A 27734-nucleotide genomic window follows, 5' to 3' on the forward strand; every position below is an offset into this window, starting at 1 on the left:
AAAACGATGCCAAGACAATGAAATAAATTAGTTAATAAAAGTAAATTAGAAAGTTGCTTAAAAGTCAAAGCTCTATCGAAATCATGAAAGAATAATGTTGGGTTCCCTGTCCCTTTAACCCCTTAATGACCGGACCATTTTTCAATTTCTTACCCTTAATGACAATGGCTATTTTTACATTTCTGCAGTGTTTGTGTTTAGCTGTAATTTTCCTCTTACTCGTTTACTGTACCCACACATATTATATACCGTTTTTCTCGTCATTAAATGGACTTTCTAAGGATACCATTATTTTCATCATATCTTATAATTTACTAAAAAAAAAATGATAAAATATGAGGAAAAAATGGAAAAAAACACACTTTTTCTAACTTTGACCCCCAAAATCTGTTACACATCTACAATCACCAAAAAACACCCAAGCTAAATAGTTTATAAATGTTGTCCTGAGTTTAGAAATACCCAATGTTTACACGTTCTTTGTTTTTTTGCAAGTTATAGGGCAATAAATACAAGTAGCACTTTGCTATTTCCAAACCACTTTTTTTCAAAATTAGCGCTAGTTACTTTGGAACCCTGATATCTGTCAGGAATACCTGAATATCCCTTGACATGTATATATTTTGTTTTAGAAGACATCCCAAAGTATTGATCTAGGCCCATTTTGGTATATTTAATGCCACCATTTCACCGCCAAATGCGATAAAAAAAAAAAAAGTTCACTTTTTCACAAATTTTGATCACAAACTTTAGGTTTCCCACTGAAATTATTTACAAACAGCTTCTGCAATTATGACACAAATGGTTGTAAATGCTTCTCTGGGATCCCCTTTTTCAGAAATAACGGACTTATATGGCTTTGTGGTTGCTTTTTGGTAATTAGAAGGCCGCTAAATGCAGCTGCGCACCACACGTGTTTTATGCCCAGGAGTGAAGGGGTTAATTAGGGAGCTTGTAGTGAGCTTGTAGGGTTAATTTTAGCTTCAGTGTAATGTAGTAGACAACCCCAAGTATTGATCTAGGCCCATTTTGGTATATTTTATGCCACCATTTCACCGCCAAATGCAAGCAAATAAAAAAAAAACTTTACATTTTTCACAATTTTAGGTTTCTCACTGAAATTATTTACAAACAGCTTGTGCTATTATGGCAGAAATTGTTGTAAAAGCTTCTCTGGGATCCCCTTTGTTAAGAAATAGCAGACTTATATGGCTTTGGCGTTGCTTTTTGGTAATTAGAAGGCCGCTAAATGCTGCTGCGCATCACATGTGAATTATGCCCAGCAGTGAAGGGGTTAAATTAGGTAGCTTGTAGGGATCTTGCAGGGTTAATTTTAGAGATCAGCCTCCCACCTGACACATCCCACCCCCTGATCCCTCCCAAACAGCTCTCTTCCCTCCCCCACCCCACAATTGTTCCCGCCATCTTAAGTACTGGCAGAAAGTCTGCCAGTACTAAATAAAAGTTTTTTTTTTTTTTTTTTTAAATAAAAATAATAAAATATTTTAGTTGTGACGCACATTCTGAGGGCTCTGAGCAGAAGGTATAATAATCCGCCGATTATTGACATAAAACAGTGAGAATAACAGCACATAATTCAGGGACATTACAGATCAGTCACTTGTGGCCTTATTTTTACTCTTTTCGCTGTATGCATGACGCTGGGAATACAGATTGGAACACAAAGGCCTAAGGCGGCGGCCTGCTACTAGGCATCAACCTCCCCCCGGGAAGAGCCGGGTTATCAGTGCTGCTAGGGACCCTAGCTTACTGAACCTCTTCACACCACATCACTAGTTGGACATTACATTTATTCACTGCTAATCGCCATAGTGTTGGTACGGGACACTTGGGAACTGAGAGGATTCATCACATTAATATGGCGGACAAGGAAGAAACGATCAGCTTGACATTCTCTGTGATTTTCCCAGCAAAGCTTGAGGCTCTTATGAACCGGCTGATTGAGGGAGCTCCGTATGACTACCTAATGAATCAATTGACTATGAGAAGTGAGATTGCTTATTGCCCGAATGAACATCCGGATTTAGTGCAGCAAAATGACCTGGGCACTGCAATAACTCCTTCTACATCACAGGACACAGACAATTCAGGGCAACTCTCCTTGATCTCATATGAAACACATGTTGTGGCGCGGTATGGTGTCGAGGGCAATAAACTAAACACACCAACAGACGGAGAGGCCTCTTGTCACAGCACCTACCAAACAAAGGGGTCTACGTTGACGACCCAGGAAAACGATCACACTACATCAACTACCACTAAATGGCATACCTTCCTATCCACACACTTGCTACCCAATTCGGGACTGCTGGATAGGAGCAATATTGGAGCCGTTGGATCCCACGTGGCGACAGATCCCTGTGAGTCACAGACGCCATCTTTAAAGATAAGCCCAGAAAGTCGCCAGGCAGATAGCGGAACAGTATTTCTCTCCTCACCGCTCCCAATCTTAGACCTGGGTAACATAACACAAGAGACGCTCTATAAGGTAAAATTAATCACACGAACCCCACCTCAAAGTCGATACCGCAAATGCCTAACACTGCCTGTGAAGAAAAACAGTATAGCGCAAGGGTGGGGAAGAAGAAGAAGATTGCAGAAAGACATTCACGGACTGTCTTTTCACTTACCCAAATTTGGGAGCAGATATAACGGTTCACAAGAAGAGTGAGTGAGAGCGAGCCAGCATTACCCTCTGTGTTTCACATGTTAGCATTTAAGGTTAAGGTTAAAAGTTTATTAGTTTGTTTTCTCAATGATCGTTACTGCTGGACTCCCCTCCACTAGCATATGACAGGAAGATCCCGGGGACTGTGTGAAGTTAAATTCTCTGGCATAGTTATGTGTGGAGCGTAGCAGAGTTAGGATGTTACATTTGGGTTAATAGCGATCAATGGTAATATGTACTGCTTTCAGACGTATCCCTATCCCCTCTGGTAAATGTGATATTTTTGTTCAACGGTTATGCATAAGAACGCTGTTAGAGACTTGAGGGTAATAACATGTCTGCAATACTGCTACCTCCAGACTTTACCGCAATTTGGTTGACTCCCGTGGTAAGCGGCCGTAGCCGCGGGAGGAAACAAAAGGAAACAAAAAAAAAGAAAAAAAAAATAATAAAGAAAAAATCAGTAGGTAATGAGTTGTCACTGGAAATTCACGTCACATTATTAACGTAGTGCCAGCAAAATATTTAGAATACCAACATTAACTGGCTAGGCACGATATCACCAGACTCCTCATCATTAGAAATACATATCCACTATAAGACTAGAGGTCAGAATAAGGAATGGAGGCATAAGATAATGGGCCTCAATCTGTTTATCAGTCAAACCCTTCTGTCACTGTCCTATATAACCATATTGACATGAGGGGCTTATGCTATAGTTAATTATATACAGGATTATCTAGGGTAGACACAGATACATAAGTACACCTCTCCCTGTTAATGATCTATCATATACCACTCTGCATTGGGTAGTCCAATACTTAACAGTCTATTTGAGGTAGACCTCAGTGCCTAACGCTAAATGTAATACACTAGTCATAAGCAAGCCAATCCCAACATTAGCATGCCTGGCTTTATTTTTTGTTTATTTTTCTTTATTTTTTTATACTGAGAGAGTCAAGAGAGATTTTCCTAGCTGGGGCATAGATAGAGCACACTGCAAACATAGCCCACTTGTCCTGTCCAACCAACATTTTAATGGGTTCCCATTTACTTACATAGATTTATAAAACAAATATGACCAGTTGGATAAATGAGAGCATTATAAAAATACATGTTTTTTTATTGTATAATCAGTATATATGACGTCAATGCATTGTATAATATGTTATTTTTTACACTTGTTGTAAAACATCAAAATGTTCAATAAAGCTCTTTGAAAATTAAATGGACATACCCTACAGAAAAAAAAAAAAAAAAGTAATATAAAAACAATAAAAAAAACCCAAAAAACAACACTTTATAATTAAAAAGGGACAGTCAAGTCAAAATTAAACTTCATGATCCACTAGGGCATGCAATTTAAAAAAAAAAAATTCAATTTACTTTGCTCTCTTAGTATTCTTTGTGGAAATCTAAACCTAGGTAAGCTCATATGCTAATTTAAGTCATTAAACTGCCTCTTGTCTCAATGCATTTTGATTTTTTTCACAATTAGACACTGCTAGCTCATGTGTGTTATATAGATAACATTGTGCTCACTCCGTGGAGTTATTTAAGAGTCCTCACTGGTTGGCTAAAATGCAAGTCTGTCAAAAGAACTGAGATAAGGGGCAGTCTGTAGAGGCTTAGAAACAAGGTAATCAGAGAGGTGAAAAGTATATTAATATAACAGTGTAGGTTATGCAACACTGGGGAATGGGTAATAAAGGGATTATCTATCTTTTTAAACAATACAAATTTTGGTGTAGACTGTCCCTTTAAGTAAAAGTCACACTACAAAAAAAAATACAAAACACCAAAAACAGACATGGCCTAATATTTCTGTTTGCCATCTGTTAAAAAGAAAAAAAAAAGTTATATTTAAGGCATATTTTCTCATTAAGTAGTCATTTTTAACGCACCTGTGATGCTGAGGAATAAATCAGCTGTATAATCCATATAGTTGTAACCATCATAGTCATAGGGCCCCTCACATAACGCACGACATTCTTGGTCAGCAGCAAAATATTCCTCTAATGCTTTTTCAAAATGTATAATAGATGTTCCCTGCTCTTCATCTGTATAGTAACCTACCCCCAAACGAAACTCTTCCTGCAGTCAGAAAGGGAGAGAGTACAGCTTTAGTTTGCATGGCTTTAAATATCTCCTATAAAACCGGTCTATGTTACATTATCTCATATGAGGTTACAGATTTATTAGTTAAAAGCAAAGTAAACACCTTGAGATTTTTATATAAAATGTTTAGTTATGTGTAAGGAATAAACTTTGCAATATAAAAAAAAAAAATTTTTTTAGTTGTGATGGACCGCTGCCTTAGCACCAACCTCCCTGATCCCCCCCTCCAGATCTCTAACCCTCTCCCCTACCTAATTACCGCCATCTTGGGTACTGGCAGCTGTCTGCCAGTACCCAGTTTGGCCCCACAAACCAAATAATTTTAATTTTATTTATAACTTTTTTTATTGTTTTATTTCTGTAGTGTAGCAGCCCACCCCACCCCCTCCCCCTCCCAGATCCCAGCACACGCTCCCTCCTCCCACCTGGACAACGGCACCATCTGCACCATCGCTACCGGTGTAGAGAGGGCCACAGAGTGGCTCTCTCTGCATAGGAGGCTTGTAAAGGGGTAATGCAGGATGCCTCCATATCGAGACATCACTGCAATACCCTCAGAGCTGCTGGAAGTGATTGTGATCACTTCCAGCACTCTGTTAGACAACTGACGTACCAGGTACGTCTATTGTCATTAACAGTTCGTTTTTGCATGACGTACCTGGTACATCAGTTGTCATTAAGGGGTTAAAGGGTCACTGAACCCAAATGTTTTCTTTTGTGATTCAGACAGAACATGCAATTTTAAGCAACTTTCTAATTTACTCCTATTATCAATTTTCTTCATTCTCTTGCTATCTTTATTTGAAAAAGAAGACATCTAAGCTTTTTTTTGGTTCAGACTGTGGACAGCACTTTTTTATTGGTGGATGAATTTATCCACCAATCAGCAAGAACAACCCAGATTGTTCACCAAAAATAGGCCGGCATCTAAACTTACATTCTTGCATTTCAAATAAAGATACCAAGAGAATGAAGAAAATTTGATAATCTGAGTAATTTTGCATAACCATAATTAATGCATTGCGATGTTCAGTTTTGCAAAAAAGAGCTTATTTGTACACTATATGTTTTTAACATTTATACATGTTTACATTTTGCACGCAGTGATTTTCTGTTCATATTGTTTATAGATGATAGCTACTCAGTAGGTTTCTTAATTCTCACTCTCAATCAAAATGTCACTGTATACAGCTAGGATAGAGCCCTTTTGGAAAGAATTGTTAGAAATATGGATTGTGGACTCTTGCCAACATTTTTAAATTTTTATAAGCCTGCAATTAGGCAATCAGGCTAATAAAATGTAAAGAAAATATTTAATAACTTTATATAAAGATATACAGTTAAACTATTAACCTAATAATTATTTTCTTTTCATGAACTTACTGGTGTTTTACTATTTAATATAACGAATAAGGTGGATCGATTAATAACAAATTCCCGAAACGCTTACATTATTTATTTGCTTTCTTCTCTTCATATTTAGTGTGGTGAAGCATATTTAGGTAGCCAATAGAGCACTATCTGGAGCTAACTGTTAATTAGTGACTGCACAAGTCTCTCATAATTGGCTCATCTGAAGTGTATTGATGCTCCTTCAATGAAACATTGCCAAGAGAATGAAATAAATTAGTTAATAAAAGTAAATTAGAAAGTTGCTTAAAAGTCAAAGCTCTATCGAAATCATGAATGAATAATTTTGGGTTCCTTGTCCCTTTAACCCCTTAATGACCAGACCATTTTTCAATTTTCTTACCCTTAAAGGGACAGTCAACCATAAAATTGTTATTGTTTTAAAAGATAGATAAGCCCTTTATTACTCATTCCCCAGTTTTGCATAACCAAAACAGTTATATTAATACACTTTTTACCTTTGTGATTACCTTGTATCTAGGAACCTTCTTCCAGCCCCCTGATCACATGACTGTGACTGTTTATTAGCTATTGTCTTAAATTGTCTTAAATTTAGCATTGTATTGTGCTAGATCTTAAATAACTTTCTGTGCCTGAACACGGTGTTATCTATATAGCCCACGTGTACTTTCTTTCTCTTTGTGTTGAAAAGAGATTTTAAAAGCATGTGATAAGAGGCAGCCCTTAGTTTAAACTAAGAATACCAAGAGAAAAAAAGCATATTATATACCGTTTTTCTCGCCATTAAATGGACTTTCTTAAGATACCATTATTTTCATCATATCTTATAATTTACTATAAAAAATATATAAAATATGAGGGAAAAATGGAAAAAACCCACACTTTTTCTTTGACCCCCAAAATCTGTCACACATCTACAACCACCAAAAAACACCTATGCTAAATAGTTTCTAAATTTTGTCCCAAGTTTAGAAATACCCAATTGTCCAAAACCGTTCCCTTCTCCGTATTACCTGAAGGTCTTAATGGTACAGAGGTATTCACTAACTATTTCAAGACCTCTGAATATTATTCCTGTCGGTTTAAACTGCCTTCTGTGCACCATCTGTCTCTACATCTATTAGCTAGAGAGCCGCCCCTCTTTTTTTTTTTTTTACCCTTTCATATCTTTACCCAAGACGAGTATGTCTCCTTATCTACTCCACCCAGTGTGCCGGCAAAGTTCCTGCTACTACTAGATTCAAAAAAGGGACTGAGCCTTGCAGAGAATTGAGAAACTGCCGCTGTGAAGCTCTTGGCCAAGACTCAATATACTTTTTCCACTTACTAAAATACCTTCTGTGATGTTTATCTGTATTTTTGAAGTCCTGCCTTTCTACTATCATTTGAAATTTTATATTATTAATGAACTCATTCATACTTGGGGCTTCTTTCTGTTTCCATTTCTTAAATATGAGGCTACGAGCTGTCAAGATGGCCAGATTCGTAAAATTTCTATCCCCTGCATTTTCTACCTGATAAAGAAAGAATATCTGTATAGCTTCTAACTTAATTTTATCTTGTAGATATTTATTGAGCCAGAACTGGACTCTCAACCAGAATTATTGTACTTTAGGGCAGCTCCAAAGACAATGCATCAAGTTTGCTTTTGCATGGTTGCATTTGTAACAACCTATTGGAGCTGCTCTGGCCCATCCGCTTATTCTCTCTGGAGTCAAGTAGAAATTATTAATCAATTTCGCATGTGACTCACGCCAGCTAGTTCTCTCAGTGGCTTCTTCTGCTTTTTTAATACTATCCACAATGTTTTCACATTCTATAGAAGGAAAGTATCTGCGAAATTTTTTGGTGCTCTGATTTATTTGTCCCTTCCGTAGTTTCTGCATTATATTATGATACCATATAGCTATAGAACGCACCCCTGCCCTATATAATTTTAAACACGGATCAACCACTGGTTGGGTCCAATCCAAGCCATATTTCGCGGTGTGAGTTTCTACGTAGTGTCTTGCTTGCAGATATGTATAGAAGTGTTTGGTGGGAAGATTATATTCTGTCGCCAGACTCTCAAAGGTCTGTGTTGGTCCCTCCTGCCCCATTCTTATCTGTGCAAAATATCTCAAGCCCTTATCTTGCCAATCTCGAAAGACCCTATTGTGCAGCCCTGGTGAGAAATCTACACACCCAACAATCGGCAGCCATGCCGATACCTGATATTCTTGTCCCATCATATAACAGTAGTATTTTTGCCATGCCCACACTATACTAGTAACTGTTACTAAATTTGCCACATTACTTGGTAGCTCTTGTGTGGGCAGTGCAATAAGGCTTTCAGATTGAAGGGTTTGACTATCTCCTTTTCCAATTTATTATAAGTTACATACTCTGACTCGGTAAACCAATCTATTCCAAATTTAATCAGAGTAACATAGTTATAATACCTGATATTTGGAAGAGCAAATCCAGCATATTGTTTTACGTAACTTAGCTTTTCTGCTGAGATACGTGCCTTCCGTTTACCCCAGATGAAAAGAGAACATGCTCTGTTATATCTGTCTATATCTTTCTTTCTGATCACTAAGGGTAGATTTGAAGGCGAAATAACACTTTGGGGAAAAAAATGGTTTTAATCAGCATAATCCGGACAGATAGTGACAAATAATACATGTTCCATTTTCCTAGATCCAATAACATTTTATCAAATAGATCTTTATAATTCAACTGATACCACTCACCCGGATTCCTCCCGATTTTAATCCCCAGATAATTAATATATTGGACCTCTTGAAAAATTGTGTTCTGGCTTGCCATGTTTTATTTATCCATAGGATTTCAGATTTCGCCGGATTTATTTTATAGCCTGTAAATACGCTAAATTTCTTAATCATCAGCAGAAGTTGTGGGATGCAGGTGGCTGTATCATGTAGAAAAAATAAGATATCATCCGCGTAAAGAGAAATTACCATTTTTTCCGTGCCTATCTTCACCGGTGATAATTTGTCTCTAATATATATTGCAAGAGGTTCTAGTGCTATATCGAACAACAAAGGAGAAAGCGGACACCCTTGACGTGTGCCTCTTTCCAGTGCTATCGGTTTCGATAATTCTCCATTAATTAACAGCTGTGACTTAGGTTTCTTGTAAATCAACTTAATCAGGTCGAGCAGGGCGCCAGAGAGACCAAACTTCTCCAGGGCTACAAAAAGATGATCCCATACTATTGAATCAAATGCCTTTTCGGCGTCTATTGTCACGAGTGCAATATCATGATCCTTCCAGTTCTCTCTCTTCCCTGTGACGCCCTGCCCGACCCGATAAAAATGATCCACCATTGTCAACACTCTTCTCATGTTACGTGTGGAGTTCCTTCCTGGTATGAAACCGGCCTGATCTGGATGTATCAAATCTGGTATTACCTTTTTTAATCTATCAGCTATTATGGACATTAATATCTTGTAATCTTGATTCAGCAATGAGATTGGGCGGTATGAAGACAAGCTAGAAGCGTCTTTCCCTTTTTTTAAAAATTAATGAGATAATTGCGTCTGAGAAATATGGGGATTTCATATCTTTCTTGATATAATACCCGTTGTACAATTTAGTGAGGGTCCCTACTATTACCTCCAAAATCATTTTGTAAAAATCAGCGGAGAGACCGTCTGGCCCTGGTGCTTTTCCTGTTTTGGCTTTTTGAATGGCTCTCAACACCTCCCCTTCCAAGATCGGAGCATTTACCTGCTGTAGCGCTTCAGGGGTAACTCTGGGAGTTTTTATCTGGTCCCAGAATTGTTCTTTACATTTCCTATTTATACTCTCCTTTAAATATAACTTTTGATAATATTGAAAAAATACCTCTTTAATTTCTGTAGGAGTAGTATATAACTTCTCTCCTTCTCTAATAGTCGAAATTATATTTTGTTTCTTACGAAACTTAGTTATCTTAGCTAAATGTTTTGCTGATACTCCTTGAAGTCCTTGGAATCTTGCCCTACACTTCGCCTCTTCATTTGCCCATTTCTCTTTCATGAATTGTTCCCTTTCTTCTTTTACACGTGAATATTTTTCCCACTGGCCAGTAATCGGGTTATTTAAATACCTCACATATGCATTTCTAACCTGGTTAGCCAGCTGAATTTCTTTCGCCTTGTTTCTCCGATTCAAATTGACCATATACGCCTTTATCTCACCGCACATAACAGCTTTACCCGCCTCCCACAAAATCTCCGGATTGTCTATATAATTCATATTAAGCGCCATATATTCCTTCCATTTGTTCATAACCCAATTGCCAAATTTTTGATTATTAAGCATAAAGCCGGGGAAACTGAACGGCCTGTCTGGTGGTAGTATCCTACAGCTGATTATTGCATGGTCTGATAATATTATTTCTTCTATATTAGTCTTAATCTCATATTTTAAAAGCTGTTCATCTATTAAGAACATATCTATTCTTGAGAAACATTGATGTGTTTTAGATTCACACGTATAAGACTGTTCGTCTGGATGCTGCAGACGCCAGATATCGTTAACTTTAATTGATTTTAAAAAATTCCGAAATTTTTTTGCTTCCCGATGATAGGCCTGTCTGTGTCCAGCTTTTAGTCTATCACTGTCTGGGTGTGGTGTTGTGTTCATATCTCCTGCTAAAACCAAATTCTGACCTAAATATGGTGCCAACTCATTTTTTATCCGTTGCCAAAACTTAACTTCAAATGTGTTAGGTGCATATATGTTACACAGGGTCCATATTCTGTCGTCTATTTTCATTTGCACAATAATAAATCTCCCCTGTTGATCCAGTTTTACTTTTAATATCTCATAATCCAGACTCCTATTAAATAGTATAGCTACCCCACATTTACGTGACTCACATGGAGTTGCAATAACTTCTGCAAGCCAGTTAGTTCTCAGCTTCTCAATTTCAGAAGCTTTCAGATGCAATTCTTGCAGAAATATGATGTCTGGTTTCTGCTTTTTTAATATTCTTACGTTTAATGGGGGAGGTTATCCCTCCCACATTCCATGATACCCAGTTAAGTGACACACTCATCCATTACTATTAATAATCATCCATTTTTTAGCGTCCAGTGCGGTGAGAAAAAAAAAAAAAGAAGAAGAAAGCCCTCCTCACTCTCCTCTCCCCCACGCCCCCCCCTTGAATCTGTTTCTCCATTCCCTCTCATTTTGTCCCTACATTGCTGACTGCCATCAAGAATCCATTCAAGTATCTTATAATTCTATATTATTCTCAGCGCAAAAAGCTTTCGCTTCTTCCACCGTGTTGAGTGCAATGACCCCGTCCATGCCCAGTACCGTTATTTTTGCTGGGTATCTCATCGTGGCTCTCAACCCGGCTTTAATCAGCCCTGTGCAGTACGGTGCCATAGCACGTCTTTTCACCGATGTCTCCATCGAGAAATCTTGAAAAATTAAAATTGGTTTATCTCCTATCAAGAGTGTCCTCATTTTTCTGTAATAATACATTATGTTTGCCTTGTCCTGAAAATTCAGATATTTTATGATAAGCACTCTTGGCCTAGCATTACTCTCTCTAGGTTGTCTTGACGGACCAATCCTATGTGCCCTCTCCACCTGCAAAGCCCCGTTTACGGGTTGCATCCCTAATAGATTAGGTAATGTGACTGAACCAAAGGTCAGTAAATCTTCCTGCCCATTTGTTTCGGGCAGACCTACTACTCGGATGTTACTCCGTCGTGACCTATCCTCTAAGTCTTCTATCTTTGATTGTAATGCATTAATTTTATCTGTATGTCTGACTAGTGTTAACTCCTGTGTGTTCGCTTTGTCTTCTACATCTGACACCCTGATATTAAAAACTTTTTTGCTGAACCAGTCCAGCTCCAGTAAACTCTATATAGGGACCTTTTGGTTTTGTGACCGCTATGCTTTCCAAAAGTTAATACAGATAAGAAGCAGTGTCTTGTATAAATTTAGGGATTAGGCACAGTCGCTTCTTTTCATGGCTCAGGAGCTACCTCAGTGTGTTTGTGCGTGCCTACACGAGTCAGTGTAGCCCACTTAGCCCTGATTGCTTTTAAACTTACGGACCATGCTGTTTTTCAGCTTCACAACACTTAACTCCGCAAGCTTACAAGACACAAACTCCTGGTCTTATGCCTTTATCAACAGTCCCATATACATGCGTACTTACCCCCCCATTTCTTCACGGCAACTTGCATCAGGTCTTTCTCCATTTATTTGTCCCACCAGGGGGACCTCCGCTTTTTCCTTTCTCCTGTCTGCCTTGTTTACCTCCGGGTGGTACGGCTTTCACCTCAGCCCTGACACAGCAGCTCCTCACGCCGTCGCGGTCTGGCCGCTATGACGTCATCTTGCCCGGCTGTCTTACCGGTATGGGGGGGTATCAACGTCGCTGTCAATTTTATGCTGTAGAACTGCGTCCGCTGCACTCTCCTGTGCCGGTCCCTTCACTTGGTTCTCTGGTCCCCTCCTTTCAGCACTCAGGTAGGGCCAGGCTCTCACCACAGACTGTGTTAATTCCAGACAGTTTCTGTGCCCGACATAGGGTTCTCTGGAACGCCACAAGTTATCTGGAACATTAAGACACCTTCCTTACGGGTATGTTGCATCCGTCTTTTTACAGGTGTATTGACTTCCTTGCTCCACACTTTTTCTTCCCCGGGCTGGGTAAATCTTTCGCCCCAGCAATAGGGCTTCGTGGCAGGGTATCAGCTATTACATTCGCTCCACATTCAAGGGAGCTCAGCGCAAGTACACCTTCCTCAGCGCTCCACCCACAGGAAGTCAGAAATACCCAATTGTCATGGATACTGGGCTGCAGGGGCTGAACCCTTGCCCCCCCCCGTATAGACTTCACCCCAGCTGTTTCTCAGTAGTTTTGGGCTCCTCAGAGCAACCACAATCTCTGGAAGCTTTTGTTTGGTGTATGACCAGGAAAACCCTCCTAGGCTGGCCAGGCTTCTGGAACTCCCGGTCGGCCGCCTCGCAACGGACACCCGCCTAAAAGCTGGCCGGGCTCCTGGAACTCCCGGTCGGCCACAGGACACCCGCTAACTTTACCCCTTGTTGCTCCCGCAGCCCTTTGCCCCATAGATCCGCTCTTTTGGGGATTGGTAGCCCCTAGGGAGGGCAAGAGCTGTGGCAAATATCAGATGGGAGCTCCTTTGGGAACTGGGGGTATTGGACACCCCTTACCCCATAACTTCAACGGACTGTAACTCTGGTCCCCAGTAACGAATCATACTGATTTTTGGACTGTGGCATCTGGTGATGACACCCTGGAAGTGCAGCCGCTCCATCGGGATCATCCGAAACCGCCACCCCTAAGTATTGGGATTATGTGAGACTGTGGCTCCTATGGAGGTGCCGGGCTGTCTGGAGGGGCGGGAATGGCGGGAAAATTGTGGGATTGTCCTTTGTGTTATCAAGAGGAGATGTGTGTATAATTGGAGTGTGTGTTCTCAATAAAATCAGTTCTTGTTCACCTGAAGGCTAGTCTGTCTAGTGATTTGGGTGAGCTCCAGCTAAAATCACTTTTCTGGGCTACATAGAAATCACTTTCCTGGGCTACATAGCAGCCTGTTCTAGGCAAAGGAAGGACCCTCTGGCAGAGCTACCTAGTCTGGGTAGCTGGAGTCTGCCACAGGGTGGGACCCTGCGTACTGGTGCTGTCAGGCATCAGGGGTGGCTACAGGCTGTGGTCACTTGCCAGTTACATATCTGCAGTTGGCAGGGAGGAAGCAGCACCCGTTTGGCGGAGCTACCCAGTCGGGGTAGCCGGGGAATCCGTCACACCAATGTTTACATGTTCTTTGCTTTTTTTGCAAGTTATAGGGCAGTAAATACAAGTAGCACTTTGCTATTTCTAAACCACTTTTTTTCAAAATTAGCAATAGTTACATTGGAACACTGATATCTGTCAGGAATCCCTGAATATCCCTTGACATATATATATTTTTATTTAGAAGACATCCCAAAGTATTGATCAAGGCCCATTTTGGTATATTTCATGCCACCATTTCACCGCCAAATGGGATCAAATAAAAGAAATTGTTGACTTTTTCACAATTTTTTTCACAAACTTTAGGTTTCTCGTTGAATTTATTTACAAACAACTTATGCAATTATGGCATAAATGGTTGTAAATACTTCTCTGGGATCCCCTTTGTTCAGAAATAGCAGACATATATGGCTTTGGCGTTGCTTTTTGGTAATTAGAAGGCCGCTGCACACCACACGTGTATTATGCCCAGCAGTGAAGGGGTTAATTAGGGAGCTTGCAGGGAGCTTTTAGGTTTAATTTTAGCTTTAGTGTAGTGTAGTAGACAACCCAAATGATTGATCTAGGCCCATTTTGGTATATTTCATGCCACCATTTCACCGCCAAATACGATCAAATAAATTTTTTTTTTTCACCATTTTAGGTTTCTCACTGAAATTATTTACAAACAGCTTGTGCAATTATGGCACAAATGGTTGTAAATGCTTCTCTAGGATCCCCTTTGTTCAGAAATAGCAGACATATATGGCTTTGACGTTGCTTTTTGGTAATAATAAGGCCGTTAAATGCTGCTGCGCACCACACTTGTAATATGCCCAGCAGTTAAGGGGTTAATTAGGTAGCTTGTAGGGTTAATTTTTAGCTTTAGTGTAGAGATCAGCCTCCCACCTGACACATCCCACCCCCTGATCCCCCCTGACCCCCCTCAAACAGCTCTCTTTCCTCCCCCACCTCACAATTGTCACCGCCATCTTAAAGGGACAGTAAACACTCATAAAGAATAAGATGCACAGATACTGATATAAAAATCCAGTATAAAACTATTTAAAAACTTACTTAGAAGCCAGTCTGCCAGTACTGAAATAAAAAGCATTTATTATTTTTTTTTCATACAGTCTGCAGTGATGGATCCCCCCCTTACCCCACAACCTCCCTGATACCCCCCATACATCTCTCTAACCCTCTCCCTCTACCTATTTGCCGCCATCTTGGGTACTGGTAGCTGTCTGCCAGTACCCAATTTGCCCCCCAAAATTGTTTTTTTTTAACTTTTTTATATGAAACATTTGTTTTATGTAGTGTAGCTGCCCACCCTGAACAATCTACATCCCTCCCCCTCCCAGATCCCTTACTAAACATCGGAGATACCCCTTCATCTGCATCCGGTTTTTTTTTCCACTTAAATGCATATTTTGCGTGCCTGTGCACGCGCGCGCACACGCCACCCCAGCCCCCCCTGCCACAACCGCCCACAAAGCAATATCAGATCGTGAATAATTAAAAAGGAATAAACAGCCTACCATCCTCCCGGAAGCTGCTCCCACCCACCAACGTGAACGAATGATTTGCCATCAATGGCCGATGCATCAGTGGGTAAAATAGGGGATTGCAGTGATGCCTCAATATTGAGGCATCACTACAATCCCTTGTAAGCAGCTGGAAGCGATCATGATCGCTTACAGCACTTCAGACAACAGAGGACGTGCCAGGTACATCATTTGTCGTTAAGGGGAGTTTTTTCTATGACGTACCTGGTACGTCCTCTGTCATTAAGAGGTTAAAGGGATACTGAACCAAAAAAATGTATTTTGTGATTCAGACAGAGCATGCAACTTTAAGCAAATTTCTAATTTACTCCTATTATCAATTTTTTCTTCATTCTCTTGCTATCTTTATTTGAAAAAGAAGGCACCTAAGCTTTTTTTCGGTTCAGACTGTGGACAGCACTTTTTTATTGGTGGATGAGTTTATCCACCAATCAGCAAGAATAACCTAAATTGTTCACCAAAAATAAGCCAGCATCTAAACTTACATTCTTGCATTTCAAAAAAAGATAGAAAGAGAATGAAGAACATTTGTTAATAGGAGTAAATTAGAAAGTTGCTTAAAATTGCATGCTCTATCTGAATCACGAATAACATTTGTTAATAGGAGTAAATTAGAAAGTTGCTTAAAATTGCATGCTCTATCTGAATCACGAATAAAAAAAATTGGGTTCAGTGTCCCTTTAAGCATTCAATATGGAAAGCTATGTAAGCATAATCAGGTTAAGAAATCCCACCCCTTGTGGGGGTAGTAAAGAAAAGTACTGAATTCTTCATTTTCAATTGCTCTGTCTAAGTATCAAACTGGGGTAAGTTAAGGAGGTTCTGTGTGTGGTTTTAGTGATAAAGAATTTGTATATTTTACTTCTATTGTTTAACCCTTTGATGACATGGTTAATTTGTCTACATCAGAACAACGTTCTGATGTAAACAAATTAAAAATCCCACAATCTTGCATGCGATCACGAGATTTCAATGATGAGGTCGAGTAAGGGTGGCGTCCATATGACCCTAGGCACACCCTCCTGACCATGATACCGTCTTGGAAGCGCTGTTGTCTTCAGGACAGCCAAACACTTAAGACGTTCTATTTCGTCCTAACGGCTCTAAAGCCCATTGCGGTTTGGACAGAATAGAACGTCATAACGGAGCTAAAAGGTTAAAATAAACACCAAATATTTTCAAAAATTCTAGTATTTGTTTCCACTAAGTACTGTGATTTGTTATACAAAGATAAGGCAATACAGTATTTGTGTGTGTTGAAAGTTGTAAGGTAAGGTGCACCAATTTCCCTGCAAGCTCAATCCAATTTAATGGGTTGTGATTCCAAATAACAAAACCAGCAATCTTGTATGTAAAAATAAAGCTAAACGAGTATTGCGTTACACATTGTATTCAGCATTGTTAAGGAGCATCCAAATTACACTGTCCCAACTCTCTTTAAATTGTAAGTTGACCATTAAACAGTTATGGTTGCACATTTTGTCACTGAAAAAGGTTATAGTTTCTCTGCTAGTGACGTCACACTCAGACCTGCAGACTAGACTAACTCGCCGCACTATGTTTCAGAGTAATTTCTCAGCAGCACCCAAAGCTTTCGCTTTGAGACAAATGGGCACGTACAAAGCTTGTTTCCTTATTTACAGATCCATAATTGTAATAAACCTCAATAAAAATAAATGTCTTCAGTTCTCACTCTCAGGCTTGTAAGTTTCTGCAAGGGCACTCATTCATTTCTAATAATATTTCCAGTATCTCCTACTGGAACGTGTGATAAAAGGGAAATGATACTCAAATATTACAGCACATGAAATCAACGCAGTACTGCTGTGCAAAGCTGACTAGAAAATATCACTTGACTATGTCTATGTGAAAAAGCAATAGGTTTTACATCCTAAATATACGCACCCCACTGTACAGACTTTAAGCAGCCAGTCAGAATACTTGTCCCAGGACTTGCAATGGAGGTTACATCTGTCATGTGCAGCACAGTCATATTATTATCCTATTTAGTTTAAAGTTATATGAAAAATATTTAAAAATTCATTTAAAAAAGAAGCTTCTCATTAATAAAAAAATCTTTGTTCAAATATATTACAGATTTCTTAAACGCTCAGTTTTCACTCAATCTGCAGCTGAATAATTATTTACAAACCCCCCGTGGGACTCATTATGCAAGTCCTATCACGGGGGGCTACCTAGGTAGCTGCAGTATCCGCCATCTTTAAGCTCATATGCGGCTTGTGATGTTAACCTGTCAGCTACGTAAAGGGGTGTTAGGCTTAGGTTTAGGGGTTAATATAGTTTAACTAAGCTTGTTGCGATGTGGGGGCTGGCGGTTTAGGGGTTAATAAATGTAGTATAGTGGCAGCGATATCTGGAGCGGCAGATTAGGGGTTAATAGGGGTGTTAGGTTTAAACTGTATTTTTATTTTCCCCATAGACATCAATGGGGCTGCATTACGGAACTTTTGTGTCCGCGATCGCAGGTGTTAGTTGTTTTTTTTTTGCTGGCTCTCCCGATTGATGTCTATGGGGAAATCGTGCATGAGCACATCTCAGCAGTGCTTTGATTGTGTGCGGTATGGAGCTCAACGCAACCCAATCGCACGCAAAAGGCGTATGTTTGAAAACTTGTAATAGCAGTGCTATAGGAAATTAAATAACTTAATTTTTGTTGCAGTCGTTAATTTCTCTATAGCGCTCAAAACTCGTAATCTAGCTGTATAAGTTTTTAACATTTATACATGTTTACATTTTCTGTTCATATTGTTTATAGATCAATGGTACTCACCTAGGAACTTTCTTAATTCTCACTCTCAGTGCAAATGTCACTGTATACAGCTAGGATAGAGCCTTTTGGAAAAAAAAAAAAAACAGAAATATGGCTTGTGGGCTTTTGCCACTGCGGGAACAGACTTCACTCACTCTAAATCCACTGCAGGAACAGACTTCACTCACAGTAGTTCCACTGCAGGAACTGACTTCACACACTCCAGATCCTCTGCAGGAACAGACTGCACTCACTCTAAATCCACTGAAGGAACATACTTCACTCACTCTAGTTACATTGCAGAAACAGACTGCACTCACTTTAAATCCACTGAAGGAATATACTTCACTCACTCTAGTTACACTGCAGGAACAGACTTTCCTTACTCTAAATCCACTGCAGGAACAGACTTCACACACTCCAAAACCGCTGCAGGAACAAACTTCACACAGTGCAGATCCACTGCAGGAACGGACTTCACACACTCCAGATCTACTGCAGGAACAAACCTCACTCACTCTAGTTACACTGCAGGAACAGACTTTCCTTACTCTAAATCCACTGCAGGAACAGACTTCACACACTCCAAAACCGCTGCAGGAACAGACTTCACACAGTGCAGATCCACTGCAGGAACGGACTTCACACAGTGCAGATCCACTGCAGGAACGGACTTCACACACTCCAGATCTACTGCAGGAACAAACCTCACTCACTCTAGCTCCACTGCAGGAAAGAACTTCACTCATTCCAGATCCACTGCAGGAACTGACTTCACACACCCCAGATCCACTGCAGGAACAAACTTCACACACTCCAGATCCACTGTAGGAACAGACTTCACACACTCTAATTCCACTGCAGGAACGGACTTCACACACTCTAAATGCACTGCACGAACTGACTTTACACAGACTTCACTCACTCTAAATGCACTGCACAAACTGACTTTACACAGGCCAGATCCACTGCAGGAAGAAACTTCACACACTCCTGATCCACTGCAGGAACAAACCTCACTCACTCTAGCTCCACTCTAGCTCCTGATCCACTGCAGGAACGGACTTCACACACCCCAGATCCACTGCAGGAATAAACTTCACACACTCCAAATCCACTGCAGGAACAGACTTCACACACTCCAGATCCACTGCAGGAACAGACTTCACACACTCTAATTCCACTGCAGGAACGGACTTCACACACTCTAATTCCACTGCAGGAACGGACTTTAGACACACTAGTTCCACACTGCATCAATGGACTTCACAGTCTCTAGTTCCACTGCAGGAATGGACTTCAGACACTCTAATTCCACTGTAGGAATGCACTTCATCAACTCTAGTTCCACTGCAGGAATTAACTTCAGACACTCTAGTTCCGCTGCAGGAATGCACTACACAGACTCTAGTTCCACTGCAGGAATGAACTTCAGACACTCTAGTTTCACTGCACGAATGCACTACACAGACTCTAGTTCCACTGCAGGAATGAACTTCAGACACTCTAGTTCCGCTGCAGGAATGCACTTTACAGACTCTAGTTCCACTGCAGGAATTAACTTCAGACACCCTTGTTCCACTGCAGGAATGGTCTTCACAGACTCTTGATCCACTGCAGGAATGGACTTCAGAAACTCCAAATGATAGTATTAATGTATTTAACATATTGCTATAGAATAACAGTTGCATATTGCAGACAATATAGACAATATCTTGTCTTCAATAAATATGTCTAAAATCTAAATTTTGGAAGTAGATGTACGTTATACGGTACAAATGACAATGTACTGCATGACATACATACATACATACATACATACATACACGTCTTTTTGGCGCAAGGGGTTAAGGGACAGTGTACTGTAAAATGTTCTCCCCTTTAATGTGTTTGTAATGATCCATTTGACCTTCTGGAGTGTATCAAATTGTTTCCAAATAGTTCTTATACCTTTATGTTGGCATTTGAAATAGGTGAGTTTGCCTGTGGTATATCCTCACCTATACTTAAAAAGTTCAATACTATTGGATATAATAAAGCTGTGTAAACATAGCCAGAGAATAAACTACAACAAAGTGGGATGTAGGAGAGATAAGTAATAAAATGTTAATTTCCAATTGTTTTCTCTAAATATTAGGCTTTGGTTTACAGACAGAGATAATATAAAGATGCATGTGTGTGTGGAGAAAGTGATAAAATTAGATCTTATTTCCCTGTAAACTCATTTTAATGGGTTGTGGTGTCAAATAACATTTTACATACAAAAATAAACCTAAAGAAGCAAATGATCATGTATTTTGTTCTCTGCTTCTGGTATAACTAGTCAATGGAATTAAGGGGAAACTCATTTTACAACACACTGCCCCTTTAATGGTGGGATTTGCCAGGGCCCACACTATTATACTCACACTTATGCTAGAGATAACATTTCAACAGATTATATTCACATTTCTAGTTAAAAATAGCATTTGACAATAAATTTGGTAGAAATTCACAAACTTAATTACCAAACAAGAAAGGCGCAACTGCTTAGTTAGAATAGCAAATTCTGTTTCCTTCAAAATGCTGTAAAATTTGCCTTAACCAGCTACAAACTACGATGTGATTGCTTTGTGCAGCGGACAAAGTCATTTACATTTAGTGCTAAGTTACAGCTAGAGATAATATAAATGTACAACAAATTTTAAGTTGTTTTGGAAATCATTAATATTGTGACTGTCTCAAATTAAATCATTTTTGTTGTCCCTATGTCTTTTGAAGTTCAGTTCTTAAAGCGAAATGAAAGTCAAAATTAAATTTTCATGGCTTACACAGAGCAAGCAATAATATGAGGATTTTCAATTTACTTCTGTTTACATGTTGCATTGTTCTCTTGAAAAGCATACCTAGGTTGGCTCAGGAGGAGCAATGCACCACAGAGCTAGCTGTTGATTGGTGGAACTGGCTTGCCTCTTGTCATTGACTCCCCAGGTGTGCTCAGTCCAAGTGTACTGTAAAATGCCGCTCTATAATGTGTTCTTAATGATCCATATTATTACCAGCTGGGGTGTACTGAATTGTTTGCAAATAGCTCATTAACCTTTATTTTGTCATTTGAAATAGCCTTTGCTTTTTGAATGCACCACCTAAACTGAAAACTGTAGTACTGCAGTAATGAGTACGGAAAAGCTATGTAAATAAGACCCATCAGAAGAAATCACACTCCCAGTGGGGTGAGGGTGTTAGAGATAAGTGCTACAATATCCATTTGTTATATGATACACACATATTTATGATTATATAGAGTGATAAGATAATTAAATCTGTTCTGCCTGCAAGTTAATGGGGTGTGTGGTATCAAAGGCCAAAAGCTGCAATTTTGTATATAGGAAAAACCCTAAAGGAACAATTTCCCATACATTTTATACTTTGCAGCAGGTATAGTCATTGGAAGCACATTGAGGGGAACTCATTTTAGTGTCCATTTAACAATCACTTTGTGGATGTTTAATGCAAAGTAGTATGCAAGAAAATGGTTTAAAGGGACAGTAAACACTAATTTGTATATAACTGTGTGTAATAGACACTACTATAAAGAGAAACAAAAAAACAATCCAGTATAAAACCTTTTAAAAACTTACTTTGAAGCTCCTAGTTGGGCACTATTGATGAGATTAGGTTGGGACACTCACTGAAAGAGGCTTAGAAAGCACAAAGAGCAGACACTCCCCCAAGCCCTGTATATTAAAAGACCCATTACACACACAGTAGTCTGTAGTCTTCTGAAATTTGGGGGGTTTGCTAGGAATCTGAAATCAGCACAATGTTATTTAAACAACATTTAAAGCAAAACTATTACATTACATTGTTTTATAATTCCCTCACAGATGAGCTATATAAATAGATTACCTAATAAACTTTATGCAGAGAACAATCTTTTGTACAATGTCCCTTTCACATGGACTTTCCTTATGTATATTTAAATGATAATTTAACCCTTATAAAGTCATTGAACTTCAGTACTGAACTAACTGGAAGTGTAGATTTATTTACATAAAACCATGATGCACTGCAATAATTAAAGACAGTCTGAGGCTTGTACTTACTAGTAATAGATCGATATAATGCGTATGCACAAGTTACTGGCAAATAACTAGAGAACATTTTCACTGCAACAAAGTACAGCACTCATGTAAATTACATAGAATAACAGCGCATCTCACAGCACTGAATTGCAACTACACCCGGCTTCCGTACAACTGGTTGTGTAAGTTATTTTGCATAACCATAATGCATTGCGAGGTCCATTTTTACGAAAAAGAGCTTAATTGTACACTATTTGTACACTATATATTTTTAACATTTATACATGTTTACGTTTTGCACGCAGTGATTTTCTGTTCATATTGTTTATAGATGAAAGATACTCACTAGGAAGTTTCTTAATTCTCACTCTCACTCCAAATGTCCCTGTATACAGCTAGGATAGAGCCCTGTGAAAAAAATTATCAGAAATATGGCTTGTGGACTCTTGCCGAAATTTTTTAATTTTTGTAAGTCTGCTATTAGGTAAGCAGGCTGATAGTTATGTAAAAGAAAGACTTAATTACTATGTACTCAAAAGTATAGGTGAAAGTATTAATGAAATAATTACATTCTTTTTCCGAACTTGGACCACTTAATTAATAACACATTTTTCGAAACGCTTACAATCTTTATCTGCTTTCTTCTCTGCACAAGTCTTTCATAATTGCCTCATCTGAAGTGTATTGATGCTCCTTCAACAAAACGATGCCAAGAGAATGAAATAAATTAGTTAATAAAGTAAATTAGAAAGTTGCTTAAAAGTCAAAACTCTATATCGAAATCATGAAAGAATAATTTTGAGTTCCTTGTCTCTTTAAAGGGACACTGAACCATTTTTTCTTCTTTTGTGATTCAGACACAGCATGCAATTTTAAGCAAGTTTATAATTTACTCCTATTATCAATATTTCTTCATTTTCTTGCTATCTTTATTTGAAAAAGAAGGCATCTAAGCTTTTTTTGGTTCAGACTGTGGACAGCACTTTTTTTTTTATTGGTGGATGAATTTATCCACCAATCAGCAAGAACAACCCTGATTGTTTACCAAAAAAAGGCCGGCATCTAAACTTACATTCTTGAATTTCAAATAAAGATACCAAGAGAATGAAGAAAATTTGATATTAGGAGTAAATTAGAAAGTTGCTTAAAATTGCATGCTCTATCTGAATCATGAACAAAAAAAATTGGGTTCAATGTCCCTTTAAGCATTCAATATGGAAAGCTTTGTAAGCATAATCAGGTTAAGAAATCCCACCCCTTGTGGGGGTAGTAAAGAAAAGTACTGAATCATTCATTTTCAATTGCTCTGTCTAAGTATCAAACTGGGGTAAGTTAAGGAGGTTCTGTGTGCGGTTTTAGTGATAAAGAATTTGTATATTTTAATTCTATTGTTTAACCCTTTGACATGACATGGTTAATTTGTCTACATCAGTAAACAAATTGAAATCCCACAATCGTGCATGCGATCACGAGATTTCAATGATGGGATCGAGTAAGGGTGGCGTCCATATGACACTAGGCGCACCCTCCAGACCGTGATAGCGTCTTGGAAGCGCTGTTGTCTTCAGGACAGCCAAACACTTAGGATGTTCTATTTCGTCCATTGCGGTTTGGACAGAATAGAACGTCATAACGGAGCTAAAAGGTTAAAATAAACATCAAATATTTTCAAAAATTCTAGTATTTGTTTCCACTAAGTACTGTGATTTGTTATACAAAGATAAGGTAATACAATATTTGTGTGTGTTGAAAGTTGTAAGGTAAGGTGCACCAATTTCCCTGCAAGCGCAATCCAATTTAATGGGTTGTGATTCCAAACAACAAAACCAACAATCTTGTATGTAAAAATAAAGCTAAAAGAGTTTTGCGTTACACATTGTATTCAGCATTGTTAAGGAGCATCCAAATTACACTGTCCCGACTCCCTTTAAATTGTAAGTTGATCGTTAAACAGTTATGGTTGCACATGTTGTCACTGAAAAAGGTTATAGTTTCTCTGCTAGTGACGTCACATTCAGACCTGCAGACTAGACCAACTCGCCGCGCTATGTTTCAGAGTAATTTCTCAGCAGCACCCAAAGCTTTCGCTTTGAGACAAATGGGCACGTACAAAGCTTGTTTCCTTATTTACAGATCCATAATTGTAATAAACCTCAATAAACATAAATGTCTTCAGTTCTCACTCTCAGGCTTGTAAGTTTCTGCAAGGGCACTCATTCATTTCTAATAATATTTCCAGAGTCTCCTACTGGAACGTGTGATAAAAGGGAAATGATACTCAAATATTACAGCACATGAAAGCAATGCAGCGCTGCTGTGCAAAGCTGACTAGAAAATATCACTTGTCTATGTGAAAAAGCAATAGGTTTTATCTGTACCTCCAGATCCACTGCAGGTATAGACTTCACAAACTCCAGATCCACTGCAGGAACTGACTTCACTCACACTAGTTCCACTGCAGGAACAGACTTCACTCACTCTAAATCCACTGCAGGAACAGACTTCACTCACTCTAGTTCCACTGTAGGAACAGACTCCACTCACTCTAGTTCCACTGCAGGAACATACTTCACTCACTCTAGTTCCACTGCAGGAACAGACTTCACTCACTCTAGTTCCACTGCAGGAACTGACTTCACACACTCCAGATCCATTGCAGGAACAGACTTCACACACTCTAATTCCACTGCAGGTACAGACTGCACTCACTCTAAATCCACTGAAGGAACAGACTTCACTCTAGTTCCACTGCAGGAACTGACTTCACACACTCCAGATCCACTGCAGGAACTGACTTCACGCACTCCAGATCCACTGCAGGAACAAACTTCACTCACTCTAGTTCCACTGCAGGAACAGACTGCACTCACTCTAAATCCACTGAAGGAACAGACTTCACTCACTCTAGTTCCACTGCAGGAACTGACTTCACACACTCCAGATCCACTGCAGGAACTGACTTCACACACTCCAGATCCACTGCAGGAACAGACTTCACTCATTCTAGTTCCACTGCAGGAACTGACTTTCCATACTCTAAATCCACTGCAGGAACTGACTTCACACACTCCAAATCCACTGCAGGAACAGACTTCACACAATGCAGATCCACTGCAGGAACGGACTTCACACACTCCTTCACTGCAGGAACATAACTAACTCTAAAACCATTGCAGGAACAGACTTCACTCACTCTAAATGCACTGCACAAACTGACTTTACACAGTCCAGATCCACTGCAGGAACGTACTTCACTTATTCCAGATCCACTGCAGGAGCTGACTTCACACACCCCAGATCCACTGCAGGAACAGACTTCACACACTCTAGTTCCACTGCAGGAACGGACTTCACACACTCTAGTTCCACTGCAGGAATGGAGTTTAGACACACTAGTTCCACTGCAGGAATGGACTTTAGACACACTAGTTCCACTGCAGCAATGGACTTCATAGTCTCTAGTTCGACTGCAGGAATGGACTTCAGACACTCTAGTTCCAATGCAGGAATGCACTTCACAGACTCTAGTTCCACTGCAGGAATTAACTTCAGACACTCTAGTTCCACTGCAGGAATGCACTACACAGACTCCAGTTCCACTGCAGGAATGCACTACACAGACTCTAGTTCCACTGCAGGAATGAACTTCAGACACTAGCTCCACTGCAGGAATTCACTACACAGACTCTAGTTCCACTGCAGGAACGGACTTCACAGACTCTAGTTCAACTTCAGGAATCAACTTCAGACACTCTAGTTCCACTGCAGGAATGCACTTCACAGACTCTAGTTCCACTGCAGGAATTAACTTCAGACACTCTAGTTCCACTGCAGGAATGCACTACACAGACTCCAGTTCCACTGCAGGAATGAACTTCAGACACTCTAGTTCCACTGCAGGAATGCACTACACAGACTCTAGTTCCACTGCAGGAATGAACTTCAGACACTCTAGCTCCACTGCAGGAATGCACTTCACAGACTCTAGTTCCACTGCAGCAATGGACTTCATAGTCTCTAGTTCGACTGCAGGAATGGACTTCAGACACTCTAGTTCCAATGCAGGAATGCACTTCACAGACTCTAGTTCCACTGCAGGAATTAACTTCAGACACTCTAGTTCCACTGCAGGAATGCACTACACAGACTCCAGTTCCACTGCAGGAATGCACTACACAGACTCTAGTTCCACTGCAGGAATGAACTTCAGACACTAGCTCCACTGCAGGAATGCACTACACAGACTCTAGTTCCACTGCAGGAACGGACTTCACAGACTCTAGTTCAACTTCAGGAATCAACTTCAGACACTCTAGTTCCACTGCAGGAATGCACTTCACAGACTCTAGTTCCACTGCAGGAATTAACTTCAGACACTCTAGTTCCACTGCAGGAATGCACTACACAGACTCCAGTTCCACTGCAGGAATGCACTACACAGACTCTAGTTCCACTGCAGGAATGAACTTCACAGACTCTAGTTCCACTGCAGGAACGGACTTCACAGACTCTTGTTCCACTTCAGGAATGGGCTTCAGAAACTCCAAATGATAGTATTAATTTATTTAACATACTGCTATAGAATAAAATTTGCATATTGCAGACAATATAGACAATATCTTGTCTTCAACAAATATGTCTAAAATCTAAATTTTGGCTGAAATATAGCAATACCACATGGGATGTCTTGTGGACTCTCACCATCTTATGAATGAAATACTGGTAACAAATGTATAATAATGTACATTTCATCCATATACATGTGACCTGTCCATTAATATTCACCAAACGTATACTAAAAAGCACAACAATTACCAAAGACATGTCACTTGTCAATTTATATCCACCAAATCTATGCTAAAATACACACAACAATTACCAAAGTCTATCAGAGTGACAACCCCTTATATTTACCATAGTCTGACGCAGATTCATCAGGAGATTGACAACCTGCATCCTGTGTGTGGTATCCTCCCAATCAAAAGTCATAGCTACCACTGGCTTGGTGTCATTCCATGGGAGATAGTAATACTGTAATAGCAGTTCCCTGTAAAACAGACAACAGACATTACAACATGTATCCGTTGTTGAAGAAGCAGCAATACACTACTAGGAGCTAGCAGAACATCGGGTGAGCCAATAACATGAGGAATATATGTGCAGCTACCAATCAGCAGCTCCTGAGCCTACCTATATATCGTTTTCAACAAAGGATTCCAAGAGAACAAAACAAATGAGATAATAGAAGAAAATTTGAAAGTTGTTTAAAATCACATGCTCTATTTGAATTAATAAAGACAAAAAAATAGAAAAAAAAATATCTAAATTTTGGAAGTAGATCTACGTTATACGGTACAAATTACAATGTACTGCATGACTGACTGACAGACTG

At 39.5% G+C, this 27734-nt stretch overlaps 1 protein-coding gene across 1 annotated transcript; it reads right to left on the reverse strand.

Moving 5' to 3' along the window:
- Positions 1-4570: 4570 nt before the first annotated feature.
- On the reverse strand, positions 4571-27361 carry LOC128640784 (prolyl 3-hydroxylase 1-like). Its single transcript, XM_053693205.1, has 2 exons — positions 27257-27361; positions 4571-4783 (listed from the first exon to the last, which is right to left on the reverse strand). Exons 1-2 carry the CDS (start codon positions 27329-27331, stop codon positions 4571-4573), a joined length of 288 nt encoding a protein of 95 aa, XP_053549180.1. The 5' UTR covers positions 27332-27361.
- Positions 27362-27734: the final 373 nt, after the last annotated feature.

Source organism: Bombina bombina, chromosome 10 (genome assembly GCF_027579735.1).
Source record: "Bombina bombina isolate aBomBom1 chromosome 10, aBomBom1.pri, whole genome shotgun sequence".
In the NCBI taxonomy this organism is placed as follows: domain Eukaryota; kingdom Metazoa; phylum Chordata; class Amphibia; order Anura; family Bombinatoridae; genus Bombina; species Bombina bombina.